The sequence below is a fragment of the Pleurodeles waltl genome, chromosome 9, assembly GCF_031143425.1.
Source record: "Pleurodeles waltl isolate 20211129_DDA chromosome 9, aPleWal1.hap1.20221129, whole genome shotgun sequence".
Classification (NCBI taxonomy): Eukaryota; Metazoa; Chordata; class Amphibia; order Caudata; family Salamandridae; genus Pleurodeles; species Pleurodeles waltl.
In genome coordinates this window covers 1,190,147,518-1,190,162,131 of record NC_090448.1, presented here as the reverse complement: position 1 = coordinate 1,190,162,131, position 14,614 = coordinate 1,190,147,518, and the positions used below count along the sequence as shown (strand labels likewise).

The window sequence follows — 14,614 nt, the reverse complement described above, 5'->3', positions numbered from 1 at the left end:
TACAGCGCAGGGAGCACCAGTGCAGGCTTCCCTCACATTGAAGAGGTACAGCGCAGGGAGCACCAGTGCAGGCTTCCCTCACGTAGAACAGGTACAGCGCAGGGAGCACCAGTGCAGGCTCCCCTCACATTGAAGTGGTACAGCTAACAGCTTCATATGGAGAAGCCACATACTCCTCTGACTGCTGAAGGCTGCTATTCGATATTGCTTTCTATTTAGAGATATATTTAGTTCAGGGATTCGAAGGTTTAAAGAGACCATCCCATCAGCTCAGGCCGTTCATCTTCATAGAGTCGGACCATGATGTCAGTGCTGATACCGCCATCTCTGACTCCTCTCTCTCCCTCGCTCTCTCTCCTACCTCTCACTCTTTCTCCTTTCTCTGTTCCCCCCGCTCTCTCACATACTCTTTCTGTAGCTGTCTCTCTCCCCTCTTCTAAGCCCCCCCTCTCTCCCCTTCTCTCCTCTCTACCCCCCTCTCTCTCCCTCTACCTCCCTCTCCCTCCCTCCCTCTCTGTGTCTCACCTCTTCCACTGTCTCTCTCCCTCCCTCCCTCTCTCATCCTCCGTCGCCCTCACTCCCCCTCTCTCTCCCCTTCGCCTGCCCCTAACCTCAGTCCTGAGACAGCAGTGATGCCCTCAGTAGGTGAAACATAGTCACTTCTAGTGTCTGTCTTGTAGAGTCTGTCCCGCCCTCACTGTCTGTCGTGACATCCCACCTTCCTGGGGTACAGTGGTCCCCCATCCTCGCTTCCGCTGTACGGCACGCGCTCACCTCACTCTCCGGGAGCCCTGAGGGGTGTCTGTCGCGATAGCCGAGCATGGATGTGGCAGGTAGGGCAGCTGTCAGCCCCCTACTCCCCCCCGGGTGCTGGTGCAGAGTCCTGTGCCCACCTGTTCTAACAGCTGCCACCGCCCGCGGGTAGTGTCATGGCCCGGAGATGGGCACTGCCAGGAGATGGGCATGAGATGGGCAGGGCCTGGAGATGGGCACTGCCAGGAGATGGGCATGAGATGGGCAGGGCCTGGAGATGGGCATGAGACGGGCACAGCCCGGTGATGAACAGGGCCTGGAGATGGGCACGGCCCACAAACGGGGACTGCAGTCACCCATTTTATCAGGCCCCCGCCCTGAGGGACCCTCATCTCCACCTGAACTGAGGGCCTGGGGGGAGAGGGGGGGGGGGGTGCGGGCGCCTGGCGTCTGGCAGGGGACTTTGGTCCTCTGTTTGGGGAGCGCCTGGCAGGTTCTCTGGGCCTGTGGTTGGGGGGTGGGGTGTCTGGCAGGTTCTCTGGGCCTGTGATTGGGGGGTGGAGTGCCTGGCAGGGGTCTCTGGGCCTGTGGTTGGGGGGTGGAGTGCCTGGCAGGGGTCTCTGGGCCTGTGGTTGGGGCGCCTGGCAGTGGTCTCTGGGCCTGTGGTTGGGGGGGTAGCGTGCCTGGCAGGGGTCTCTGGGCCTGTGTTTGGGGGGTGGGGTGCCTGGCAGGGGTCTCTGGGCCTGTGGTTGGGGGGTGGAGTGCCTGGCAGGGGTCTCTGGGCCTGTGGTTGGGGGGTGGGGTGCCTGGCAGCGGTCTCTGGGCCTGTGGTGCCTGGCAGGGGTCTCTGGGCCTGTGGTTGGGAGGTGGGGTGCCTGGCAGCGGTCTCTGGGCCTGTGGTTGGTGGGTGAGGTGCCTGGCAGGGTTCTCTGGGCCTGTGGCTGGGGGTGGGTTGCCTGGCAGGGTTCTCTGAGCCTTTGGTTGGGGGGTGGGGTGCCTGGCAGGGGTCTCTGGGCCTGTGGTTGGGGGGTGGGGTGCCTGGCAGGGGTCTCTGGACCTGTGGTTGGGGGGTGGGGTGCCTGGCAGGGGTCTCTGGGCCTGTGGTTGGGGGGTGGGGCGCCTGGCAGGGGTCTCTGGGCCTGTGGTTGGGGGGTGGGGCGCCTGGCAGGGGTCTCTGGGCCTGTGGTTGGGGGGTGGGGTGCCTGGCAGGGGTCTCTGGGCCTGTGATTGGGGGGTGGAGTGCCTGGCAGGGGTCTCTGGGCCTGTAGTTGGGGGGTGGAGTGCCTGGCAGGGGACTCTGGGCCTGTGGATGGGGGGTGGAGTGCCTGGCAGGGGACTCTGGGCCTGTGGATGGGGGGTGGAGTGCCTGGCAGGTTCTCTGGGCCTGTGGTTGGGGGGTGGGGTGCCTGGCAGGGGTCTCTGGGCCTGTGGTTGGGGGGTGGGGCGCCTGGCAGGGGTCTCTGGGCCTGTGGTTGGGGGGTGGGGCGCCTGTCAGTTGTCTCTGGGCCTGTGATTGGGGGGTGGAGTGCCTGGCAGGGGACTCTGGGCCTGGGGAGGGGCGCCTGGCAGGGGTCTCTGGGCCTGGGGAGGGGCGCCTGGCAGGGGTCTCTGGGTCTGTGGTTGGGAGGTGGGGTGCCTGGCAGCGGTCTCTGGGCCTGTGGTTGGGGGGTGGAGTGCCTGGCAGCGGTCTCTGGGCCTGTGGTTGGGGGGTGTGGTGCCTGGCAGCGGTCTCTGGGCCTGTGGTTGGGAGGGTGTGGTGCCTGGCAGGGGACTCTGGGCCTGGGGAGGGGTGCCTGGCAAGGGTCTCTGGGCCTGTGGTTGGGAGGTGGGGTGCCTGGCAGCGGTCTCTGGGCCTGTGGTTGGGAGGTGGGGTGCCTGGCAGGTTCTCTGGGCCTGTGGTTGGGGGGTGGGATGCCTGACAGCGGTCTCTGGGCCTGGGAAGGGGCGCCTGGCAGGGGTCTCTGGGACTGTGGTTGGGAAGTGGGGTGCCTGGCAGGGGTCTCTGGGCCTGTGGTTGGGGGGTGGAGTGCCTGGCAGCGGTCTCTGGGCCTGTGGTTGGGAGGGTGTGGTGCCTGGCAGGGGACTCTGGGCCTGGGGAGAGGCGCCTGGCAGGGGTCTCTGGGCCTGTGGTTGGGGGGTGGGGCGCCTGGCAGCGGTCTCTGGGCCTGTGGTTGGGGGGTAGCGTGCCTGGCAGGGGTCTCTGGGCCTGTGGTTGGGAGGTGGGGTGCCTGGCAGGGGTCTCTGGGCCTGTGGTTGGGAGGTGGGGTGCCTGGCAGGGGTCTCTGGGACTTGGCAGGGGAGCCTGGCAGCGGTCTCTGGGCCTGTGGTTGGGGGGTGGGGTGTCTGACAGCGGTCTCTGGGCCTGTGGTGCCTGGCAGGGGTCTCTGGGCCTGTGGTTGGGGGGTGGGGTGTCTGGCAGCGGTCTCTGGGGCTGTGGTTGGGAGGGTGTGGTGCCTGGCAGGGGACTCTGGGCCTGGGGAGGGGCGCCTGGCAGGGGTCTCTGGGCCTGTGGTTGGGGGGTGGGGCACCTGGCAGCGGTCTCTGGGCCTGTGGTTGGGAGGTGGGGTGCCTGGCAGGGGTCTCTGGGCCTGTGGTTGGGAGGTGGGGTGCCTGGCAGGGGTCTCTGGGCCTGTGGTTGGGGGGTGGGGTGCCTGGCAGGGGTCTCTGGACCTGTGGTTGGGGGGTGGGGTGCCTGGCAGGGGTCTCTGGGCCTGTGGTTGGGGGGTGGGGCGCCTGGCAGGGGTCTCTGGGCCTGTGGTTGGGGGGTGGGGCGCCTGGCAGGGGTTTCTGGGCCTGTGGTTGGGGGGTGGGGTGCCTGGCAGGGGTCTCTGGGCCTGTGATTGGGGGGTGGAGTGCCTGGCAGGGGTCTCTGGGCCTGTAGTTGGGGGGTGGAGTGCCTGGCAGGGGACTCTGGGCCTGTGGATGGGGGGTGGAGTGCCTGGCAGGGGACTCTGGGCCTGTGGATGGGGGGTGGAGTGCCTGGCAGGTTCTCTGGGCCTGTGGTTGGGGGGTGGGGTGCCTGGCAGGGGTCTCTGGGCCTGTGGTTGGGGGGTGGGGCGCCTGGCAGGGGTCTCTGGGCCTGTGGTTGGGGGGTGGGGCGCCTGTCAGTTGTCTCTGGGCCTGTGATTGGGGGGTGGAGTGCCTGGCAGGGGACTCTGGGCCTGGGGAGGGGCGCCTGGCAGGGGTCTCTGGGCCTGGGGAGGGGCGCCTGGCAGGGGTCTCTGGGTCTGTGGTTGGGAGGTGGGGTGCCTGGCAGCGGTCTCTGGGCCTGTGGTTGGGGGGTGGAGTGCCTGGCAGCGGTCTGTGGGCCTGTGGTTGGGGGGTGTGGTGCCTGGCAGCGGTCTCTGGGCCTGTGGTTGGGAGGGTGTGGTGCCTGGCAGGGGATTCTGGGCCTGGGGAGGGGTGCCTGGCAAGGGTCTCTGGGCCTGTGGTTGGGAGGTGGGGTGCCTGGCAGCGGTCTCTGGGCCTGTGGTTGGGAGGTGGGGTGCCTGGCAGGTTCTCTGGGCCTGTGGTTGGGGGGTGGGATGCCTGACAGCGGTCTCTGGGCCTGGGAAGGGGCGCCTGGCAGGGGTCTCTGGGACTGTGGTTGGGAAGTGGGGTGCCTGGCAGGGGTCTCTGGGCCTGTGGTTGGGGGGTGGAGTGCCTGGCAGCGGTCTCTGGGCCTGTGGTTGGGAGGGTGTGGTGCCTGGCAGGGGACTCTGGGCCTGGGGAGAGGCGCCTGGCAGGGGTCTCTGGGCCTGTGGTTGGGGGGTGGGGCGCCTGGCAGCGGTCTCTGGGCCTGTGGTTGGGGGGTAGCGTGCCTGGCAGGGGTCTCTGGGCCTGTGGTTGGGAGGTGGGGTGCCTGGCAGGGGTCTCTGGGCCTGTGGTTGGGAGGTGGGGTGCCTGGCAGGGGTCTCTGGGACTTGGCAGGGGAGCCTGGCAGCGGTCTCTGGGCCTGTGGTTGGGGGGTGGGGTGTCTGACAGCGGTCTCTGGGCCTGTGGTGCCTGGCAGGGGTCTCTGGGCCTGTGGTTGGGGGGTGGGGTGTCTGGCAGCGGTCTCTGGGGCTGTGGTTGGGAGGGTGTGGTGCCTGGCAGGGGACTCTGGGCCTGGGGAGGGGCGCCTGGCAGGGGTCTCTGGGCCTGTGGTTGGGGGGTGGGGCACCTGGCAGCGGTCTCTGGGCCTGTGGTTGGGAGGTGGGGTGCCTGGCAGGGGTCTCTGGGCCTGTGGTTGGGAGGTGGGGTGCCTGGCAGGGGTCTCTGGGCCTGTGTTTGGGGAGCGCCTGGCAAGGGTCTCTGGGCCTATGGTTGGGGGGTGGGGTGCCTGGTAGGGGTCTCTGGGCCTATGGTTCGGGGGTGGGGTGCCTGGCAGGGGTCTCTGGTCCTGTGGTTTGGGGGTGGGGTCCCTGGCAGGGGTCTCTGGGCCTGTGGTTGGGAGGTGGGGTGCCTGGCAGGGGTCTCTGGGCCTGTGGTTGGGGGGTGGGGTGTATGGCAGCGGTCTCTGGGCCTTGGGGGGTCTCCTATGCCAGGGCCCTCCGGCCTCTCCCTCCTTTCACTATCAGTGGTATCTAGCGCTTCGTTCTGCAGCTGGCCCTCTAGGCACTTTAACAGTGTACCCTAAGTTTGTAAATATTAATGAGCCGCAGCCCCTCCAGCCCCTGGCACCTGACCCCTGTGGTGAGTGTTCAGCCCTCCTGGTCCTCCAGATGTAACGAGCCCCTCATTGGGGTAAGTGTCAGTCTGGGGACCGGGTCCTGCCTGGTGCCCCCCCTTCCCGGTCATAGAGTCATAGATAACTCCATCCATTCACCGGTATCCTTCATATCTCCGTGACCCTTGACCCCTGTGACCATCCCCCTCCGGTCCCAACACCTGAGACGTTCACACGCTGCAGGTGGAGGGAGTTCATTCCTCACAGTCCTGGGACCGACACAGGTGAGGTCTGTCTCTCTCCAGAGTGGAGTGCAGGGCCTGTCTCCTCCTGTCTCTTCCCTCAGCCAGGGTATGGGTTCTGTGCATGGCGGAGGCCCAGAGAGAGGCCTGGGCACTGCCAGGAGAGTGCATGTCTCCCCTCTCAGGCAGGATATGCAGTCTCTTGTGTGAATGATGTCTGTACAGGAGCCCGGGCACCACCAGATGCCTCTCCTCTGAAGCAGGGTATCCAGTCTCTTGAGTGAAGGATGTCTGTACAGGAGGCCTGGGTGCTGCCAGGACAGTGGCCTCTGAGGAGGTCTGTGGGTTCCCTGCATGGAGGAGTCCTGGGCACTGCCAGGACAGGTAACAGGTGACCGCTGAGGGGTGTGTGGATTCCTTGCATGGAGGAGTCCTGGGCACTGCCAGGACATTGGCCTCTGAGGAGGTCTGTGGGTTCCCTGCATGGAGGAGTCCCGGGCAGTGTCGGACAGGTGACCTCTGAGAAGGTGTGTGGGTTCCTTGCACGGAGGAGTCCTGGGCACTGCCAGGACAGGTGACCTCTGAGGAGGTGTGTGGGTTCCTTGCACGGAGGAGTCCTGGGCACTGCCAGGACAAGTCTCCTCTGAAGAGGTCTGTGGGTTCCCTGCCTGGAGGAGTCCTGGGCACTGTCGGACAGGTGACCTCTGAGAAGGTGTGTGGGTTCCTTGCATGGAGGAGTCCTGGGCACTGCCAGGACATTGGCCTCTGGGGAGGTCTGTGGGTTCCTTGCATGGAGGAGTCCTGGGCACTGTAGGACAGGTGACCTCTGAGGAGGTCTGTGGGTTCTTGCATGGAGGAGTCCTGGGCACTGCCAGGACAGGTAACAGGTGACCGCTGAGGGGTGTGTGGATTCCTTGCATGGAGGAGTCCTGGGCACTGCCAGGACAGGTGACCTCTGAGGAGGTGTGTGGGTTCCTTGCATAGAGGAGTCCTGGGCACTGCCAGGACAAGTCTCCTCTGAGGAGGTCTGTGGGTTCCCTGCATGGAGGAGTCCAGGGCACTGCCAGGACAAGTCTCCTCTGAGGAGGTCTGTGGGTTCCCTGCATGGAGGAGTCCCGGGCACTGTCGGACAGGTGACCTCTGAGGAGGTCTTTGGGTTCCCTGCGTGGAGGAGTCCTGGGCACTGCCAGGACAAGTCTCCTCTGAGGAGGTCTGTGGGTTCCTTGCATGGAGGAGTCCTGGGCACTGCCAGGACAGGTAACAGGTGACCTCTGAGGGGGCGTGTGGATTCCTTGCATGGAGGAGTCCTGGGCACTGTCAGGACAAGTCTCCTCTGAGGAGGTCTGTGAGCTCCGTGCATGGAGGAGTCCTGGGCACTGTCGGACAGGTGACCTCTGAGGAGGTCTGTGGGTTCCTTGCATGGAGGAGTCCTGGGCACTGTCGGACAGGTGACCTCTGAGGAGGTCTGTGGGTTCCTTGCATGGAGGAGTCCTGGGCACAGGACAGTGGCCTCTGAGGAGGTCTGTGAGTTTCTTGCATGAGCAGCCTGGTTGCTGCCAGGACAAGTCTCCTCTGAGGAGGTCTGTGTTTTTTTTTGCATGAGCAGCCCAGGGTGCTGCCAGGACAGGTGACCTCTGAGGAGGTCTGTGGTTTCTTGCATGGAGCAGCCCTGGGCACTGCCAGGACAGTGGCCTCTGAGGAGGCCTGTGGGTTCCTTGCATGGAGGAGTCCTGGGCACAGGAAAGAGGCCTCTGAGGAGGCCTGTGGGTTCCTTGCATGGAGGAGTCCTGGGCATTGCCAGGATAGTGGCCTCTGAGGAGGTCTGTGTGTTCCTTGCATGAGCAGCCCTGGGTGCTGCCAGGACAGGTGACCTCTGAGGAGGTCTGTGGTTTCTTGCATGGAGCAGCCCTGGGCACTGCCAGGACAGGTGACAGTGACCTCTGAGGAGGTGTGTGGGTTCCTTGCATGGAGGAGTCCTGGGCACTGCCAGGACAGTGGCCTCTGAGGAGGTCTGTGGTTCCTTGCTTGGAGGAGTCCTGGGCACTGCCAGAACAGGTAACAGGTGACCTCTGAGGGTGTGTGTGGATTCCTTGCATGGAGGAGTCCTGGGCACTGTCAGGACAAGTCTCCTCTGAGGAGGTCTGTGAGTTCCTTGCATGGAGGAGTCCTGGGCACTGCCAGGACAGGTGACCTCTGAGGAGGTGTGTGGGTTCCTTGCACGGAGGAGTCCTGGGCACTGCCAGGACAAGTCTCCTCTGAAGAGGTCTGTGGGTTCCCTGCCTGGAGGAGTCCTGGGCACTGTCGGACAGGTGACCTCTGAGAAGGTGTGTGGGTTCCTTGCATGGAGGAGTCCTGGGCACTGCCAGGACATTGGCCTCTGGGGAGGTCTGTGGGTTCCTTGCATGGAGGAGTCCTGGGCACTGTAGGACAGGTGACCTCTGAGGAGGTGTGTGGGTTCCTTGCATGGAGGAGTCCTGGGCACTGCCAGGACAGTGGCCTCTGAGGAGGTCTGTGATTTTCTTGCATGAGCAGCCTGGTTGCTGCCAGGACAAGTCTCCTCTGAGGAGGTCTGTGGGTTTCTTGCATGAGCAGCCCTGGGTGCTGCCAGGACAGGTGACCTCTGAGGAGGTCTGTGGTTTCTTGCGTGGAGCAGCCCTGGGCACTGCCAGGACAGGTGACAGGTGACCTCTGAGGAGGTGTGTGGGTTCCTTGCATGGAGGAGTCCTGGGCACTGCCAGGACAGTGACCTCTGAGGAGGTCTGTGGGTTCCTTGCATGGAGGAGTCCTGGGCACTGCCAGGACAGGTGACAGGTGACCTCTGAGGAGGTCTGTGGGTTCCTTGCATGGAGGAGTCCTGGGCGCTGCCAGGACAAGTCTCCTCTGAGGAGGTCTGTGGGTTCCCTGCATGGAGGAGTCCTGGGCACTGTCGGACAGGTGACCTCTGAGGAGGTCTGTGGGTTCCTTGCATGGAGGAGTCCTGGGCACTGTCGGACAGGTGACCTCTGAGGAGGTGTGTGGGTTCCTTGCATGGAGGAGTCCTGGGCACTGCCAGGACAGGTGACAGGTGACCTCTGAGGAGGTCTGTGGGTTCCTTGCATGGAGGAGTCCTGGGCGCTGCCAGGACAAGTCTCCTCTGAGGAGGTCTGTGGGTTCCTTGCATGGAGGAGTCCTGGGCACAGGACAGTGGCCTCTGAGGTGTCTGTGGGTTCCTTGCATGGAGGAGTCCTGGGCACTGCCAGGACAGGTGACCTCCTAGGAGGTCTGTAGGTTCCTTGCATGGAGCAGCCCTGGGCACTGCCAGGACAGGTGACCTCTGAGGAGGTGTGTGGGTTTCTTGCATGGAGGAGTCCTGGGCACTGCCAGGACAGTGGCCTCTGAGGAGGTCTGTGGGTTTCTTGCATGAGCAGCCTGGTTGCTGCCAGGACAAGTCTCCTCTGAGGAGGTCTGTGGGTTTCTTGCATGAGCAGCCCTGGGTGCTGCCAGGACAGGTGACCTCTGAGGAGGTCTGTGGTTTCTTGCATGGAGCAGCCCTGGGCACTGCCAGGACAGTGACCTCTGAGGAGGTCTGTCGGTTCCTTGCATGGAGGAGTCCTGGGCACTGCCAGGACAGGTGACAGGTGACCTCTGAGGAGGTGTGTGGGTTCCTTGCATGGAGGAGTCCTGGGCGCTGCCAGGACAAGTCTCCTCTGAGGAGGTCTGTGGGTTCCCTGCATGGAGGAGTCCTGGGCACTGCCAGGACAGTGGCCTCTGAGGAGGTCTGTGGGTTCCTTGCATGGAGGAGTCCTGGGCACAGGACAGTGACCTCTGAGGAGGTATGTGGATTCCTTGCATGGAGGAGTCCTGGGCACTGTCAGGACAAGTCTCCTCTGAGGAGGTCTGTGAGTTCCTTGCATGGAGGAGTCCTGGGCACTGTCGGACAGGTGACCTCTGAGGAGGTCTGTGGGTTCCTTGCATGGAGGAGTCCTGGGCACTGCCAGGACAGTGGCCTCTGAGGAGGTATGTGGGTTCCTTGCATGGAGGAGTCCTGGGCACAGGACAGTGACCTCTGAGGTGTCTGTGGGTTCCTTGCATGGAGGAGTCCTGGGCACTGCCAGGACAGTGGCCTCAGAGGAGGTCTGTGGGTTTCTTGCATGAGCAGCCTGGTTGCTGCCAGGACAAGTCTCCTCTGAGGAGGTCTGTGGGTTTCTTGCATGGAGCAGCCCTGGGCACTGCCAGGACAGGTGACAGGTGACCTCTGAGGAGGTGTGTGCGTTCCTTGCATGGAGGAGTCCTGGGCACTGCCAGGACAGTGACCTCTGAGGAGGTCTGTGGGTTCCTTGCATGGAGGAGTCCTGGGCACTGCCAGGACAGGTGACAGGTGACAGGTGACCTCTGAGGAGGTGTGTGGGTTCCTTGCATGGAGGAGTCCTGGGCGCTGCCAGGACAAGTCTCCTCTGAGGAGGTCTGTGGGTTCCCTGCATGGAGGAGTCCTGGGCACTGTCGGACAGGTGACCTCTGAGGAGGTCTGTGGGTTCCTTGCATGGAGGAGTCCTGGGCACTGCCAGGACAGTGGCCTCTGAGGAGGTATGTGGGTTCCTTGCATGGAGGAGTCCTGGGCACAGGACAGTGGCCTCTGAGGTGTCTGTGGGTTCCTTGCATGGAGGAGTCCTGGGCACTGCCAGGACAGTGGCCTCTGAGGAGGTATGTGGGTTCCTTGCATGGAGGAGTCTTGGGCACAGGACAGTGGCCTCTGAGGAGGTCTGTGGGTTCCTTGCATGGAGGAGTCCTGGGCACTGCCAGGACAGGTGACCTCCGAGGAGGTCTGTAGGTTCCTTGCATGGAGCAGCCCTGGGCACTGCCAGGACAGTGGCCTCTGAGGAGGTGTGTGGGTTCCTTGCAAGGAGGAGTCCTGGGCACTGCCAGGACAGTGACCTCTGAGGATGTCTATGGGTTCCTTGCATGGAGGAGTCCTGGGCACTGCCAGGACAAGTGACCTCTGAGGAGGTCTGTGGGTTCCTTGCATGGAGGAGTCCTGGGCACTGTCGGACAGGTGACCTCTGAGGAGGTCTGTGGGTTCCTTGCATGGAGGAGTCCTGGGCACTGCCAGGACAGTGGCCTCTGAGGAGGTCTGTGGGTTCCTTGCATGGAGGAGTCCTGGGCACTGTCGGACAGGTGACCTCCTAGGAGGTGTATAGGTTCCTTGCATGGAGCAGCCCTGGGCACTGCCAGGACAGTGGCCTCTGAGGAGGTGTGTGGGTTCCTTGCATGGAGGATTCCTGGGCACTGCCAGGACAGTGACCTCTGAGGAGGTCTATGGGTTCCTTGCATGGAGGAGTCCTGGGCACTGCCAGGACAGGTGACCTCTGAGGAGGTCTGTGGGTTCCTTGCATGGAGGAGTCCTGGGCACTGTCGGACAGGTGACCTCTGAGGAGGTCTGTGGGTTCCTTGCATGGAGGAGTCCTGGGCACTGCCAGGACAGTGGCCTCTGAGGAGGTCTGTGGGTTCCTTGCATGGAGGAGTCCTGGGCACTGCCAGGACAGGTGACCTCTGAGGAGGTGTGTGGGTTCCTTGCATGGAGGAGTCCTGGGCACTGCCAGGACAGTGGCCTCTGAGGAGGTCTGTGGGTTCCTTGCATGGAGGAGTCCTGGGCACAGGACAGTGGCCTCTGAGGAGGTCTGTGGGTTCCTTGCATGGAGGAGTCCTGGGCACTGCCAGGACAGTGGCCTCTGAGGAGGTCTGTGGGTTCTTTGCATGGAGGAGTCCTGGGCACTGCCAGGACAGGTGACCTCCGAGGAGGTCTGTAGGTTCCTTGCATGGAGGAGTCCTGGCCACAGGACAGTGGCCTCTGAGGAGGTCTGTGGGTTCCTTGCATGGAGGAGTCCTGGGCACTGCCAGGACAGTGGCCTCTGAGGAGGTCTGTGGGTTCCTTGCATGGAGGAGTCCTGGGCACTGCCAGGACAGTGGCCTCTGAGGAGGTCTGTGGGTTCCTTGCATGGAGGAGTCCTGGGCACTGCCAGGACAGTCTCCTCTGAGGAGGTCTGTAGGTTCCTTGCATGGAGGAGTCCTGGGCACTGCCAGGACAGTGGCCTCTGAGGTGTCTGTGGGTTCCTTGCATGGAGGAGTCCTGGGCACTGTAGGACAGGTGACCTCCTAGGAGGTCTGTGGGTTCCTTGCATGGAGGAGTCCTGGGCACTGCCAGGACAGGTGACCTCCTAGGAGGTCTGTGGGTTCCTTGCATGGAGGAGTCCTGGGCACAGGACAGTGGCCTCTGAGGAGGTCTGTGGGTTCCTTGCATGCAGGAGTCCTGGGCACTGCCAGGACAGTGGCCTCTGAGGAGGTCTGTGGGTTCCTTGCATGCAGGAGTCCTGGGCACTGCCAGGACACGTCTCCTCTGAGGAGGTCTGTGGGTTCCTTGCATGGAGGAGTCCTGGGCACTGCCAGGACAAGTCTCCTCTGAGGAGGTCTGTGGGTTCCTTGCATGGAGGAGTCCTGGGCACTGCCAGGACAGTGGCCTCTGAGGAGGTCTGTGGGTTCCTTGCATGGAGGAGTCCTGGGCACTGCCAGGACAGTAGCCTCTGAGGAGGTCTGTGGGTTCCTTGCATGGAGGAGTCCTGGGCACTGCCAGCAGAGGTCTCTTCTCTCCTCCAGTCCAGTGTTTTGACTTCCCCTGTGAATGTGGCAGTGGCCACTGAGGATTGCTCTGTTCTGCCTTTTCTTGGTAGTTGAGTTTTTGACTCAGTTGGTCCTTCTGAGGTGAGGTTTGTTCTGGCCTCCTCTAGGCCTGGTGCTGGGCAGGTAAGACCAGGGCTGTATTACACATTCCATCTTTGAGTACAGGTGGCACCTGGACCTGGGGGGGAGATACCCCTCAAGGTGGGTGCAATGATTGACTGCCCCACCTGAAGGCGGGGCCTAGGAGGGGTGTTGAACACGCTCCCCCTTCCAGGTATCACCTGTGGGGTCACACTGACTGTGCCCCCAGTGTGCCTTCTGACAGCCTCTTTGCCTCGGCTCCTGTGTCCATAATACCCACTGATGCAAGCTCAGGGTGCTTACAATGGGCCCGCCCCATGCTAACAATGTCCCCTGAGACTCTAGGCAGCATGATCTGAGTGATACAAGGGGCTGTACAAGCCTCAGTGGACCCTTCTGTAATAACAAAGTGCCCCGGGGGCAGCAATCAAGAGCACCTGTCCATTGTGCTTCTGGGCGCTTCATGTAAAGTGCTGAGCCCTTCTCCCTTATGAGTGGTCCCTGGTGAGGGCTCATTCTGTCTTCTGTCCCCTCTGGGCTGCTCCAGAATCTCCCAGTTCTCTGGTCTCTTGGTCTTTGAGTCTCTGGGGTTCTCATTGGTGATTACTTGACATGTTCTGCTGGATGGACCCTGCTCCTTGAAGACTTGTAAGCAGTATGTGACCTCTCCTTCCGCAGGAAGCCCCGGCTCTCCCTCAGGATGTCCTTCCGGTGCCAATTCGCAAGCCTTCTTCTCCTGCTCCTGGGCGAAGCCACCACAGGGGCTGGAGAAGCCACAGTCCTGGCTAATGCCAATCTCTTACTCCCTGAAGACCATGGAAGAATACTGAATCCAGGAGCACAAGGTACCACTGCCTACACACTGCAACCTCTGCTCCAGCCTCCTGCAATGCCTGTAGCCACCTCCCCCTTCTTCCACACACTGAGACCTGTGCTGACTCTGAACATCTGAGCTCTGCCTCTCACTTCTTCCACACACTGAGACCTGTGCTGACTCTGAACGTCTGTATCTTACCTCTCCCTTCTTCAACACACTGAGATCTGTGCTGACTCTGAACATCTGTACCCACCTCTCCCTTCTTCCACACACTGAGACCTATGCTGACTCTGAACATCTGAGCTCTGCCTCTCCCTTCTTCCACACACTGAAACCTGTGCTGACTCTGGACATCTGAGCTCTGCCTCTCCCTTCTTCCACATACTGAGACCTGTGCTGACTCTGAACATCTGTACCCTCCTCTCCCTTCTTCAACACACTGAGACCTGTGCTGACTCGGAACGTCTGTATCTTACCTCTCCCTTCTTCCACACACTGAGACCTGTGCTGACTCTGAACATCTGTTCTCTGCCTCTCACTTCTTCAGCACACTGAGACCTGTGCTGACTCTGAACATCTGTACCCACCTCTCCCTTCTTCCACACACTGAGACCTGTGCTGACTCTGAACATCTGAGCTCTGCCTCTCCCTTCTTCCACACACTGAGACCTGTGCTGACTCTGAACGTCTGTATCTTACCTCTCCCTTCTTCAACACACTGAGACCTGTGCTGACTCTGAACATCTGTACCCTGCCTCTCCCTTCTTCCACACACTGAGACCTGTGCTGACTCTGAACATCTGTACCCTGCCTCTCCCTTCTTACACACACTGAGACCTGTGCTGACTCTGAACATATGCTCTCTGCCTCTCACTTCTTCAACACACTGAGACCTGTGCTGACTCTGAACATCTGTTCTCTGCCTCTCCCTTCTTCCACACACTGAGACCTGTGCTGACTACGGACATCTGTACCTTACCTCTCCCTTCTTCAACACACTGAGACTTGTGCTGACTCTGAACAGCTGTACCCACCTCTCCCTTCTTCCCCACACTGAGACCTGTGCTGACTCTGAACATCTGTACCCACCTCTCCCTTCTTCAACACACTGAGACCTCTGCTGACTCTGAACATCTCTACCCTGCCTCTTCCTTCTTCCACACACTGAGACCTGCGGTGACTCTGGACATTTGTACCTTACCTCTCCCTTCTTCAACACACTGTGACCTGTGCTGACTCTGAACATCTGAGCTCTGCCTCTCCCTTATTCCACACACTGAGGCCTGTGCTGACTCTGAACATCTGAGCTCTGCCTCTCCCTTCTTCCACATTCTGAGACCTGTGCTGACTCTGAACATCTGTACCCTCCTCTCCCTTATTCAACACACTGAGACCTGTGGCTGACTCCGAACATCTGTACCCACCTCTCCCTTCTTCAACACA

The 14,614-nt window shown here is 62.0% G+C and overlaps 1 protein-coding gene across 1 annotated transcript in view; it reads left to right on the top strand.

The window, feature by feature from the left end:
* LOC138260537 (fibrinogen-like protein 1-like protein) overlaps positions 1-14,614 on the top strand; it is a 164,028-nt gene that overhangs the window by 5,396 nt on the left and 144,018 nt on the right. The window contains exon 2 of the mRNA XM_069209151.1: positions 13,033-13,199. Coding sequence (XP_069065252.1) covers positions 13,033-13,199 — 167 coding nt within the window. The remainder of the gene's footprint in view (positions 1-13,032; positions 13,200-14,614) is intronic.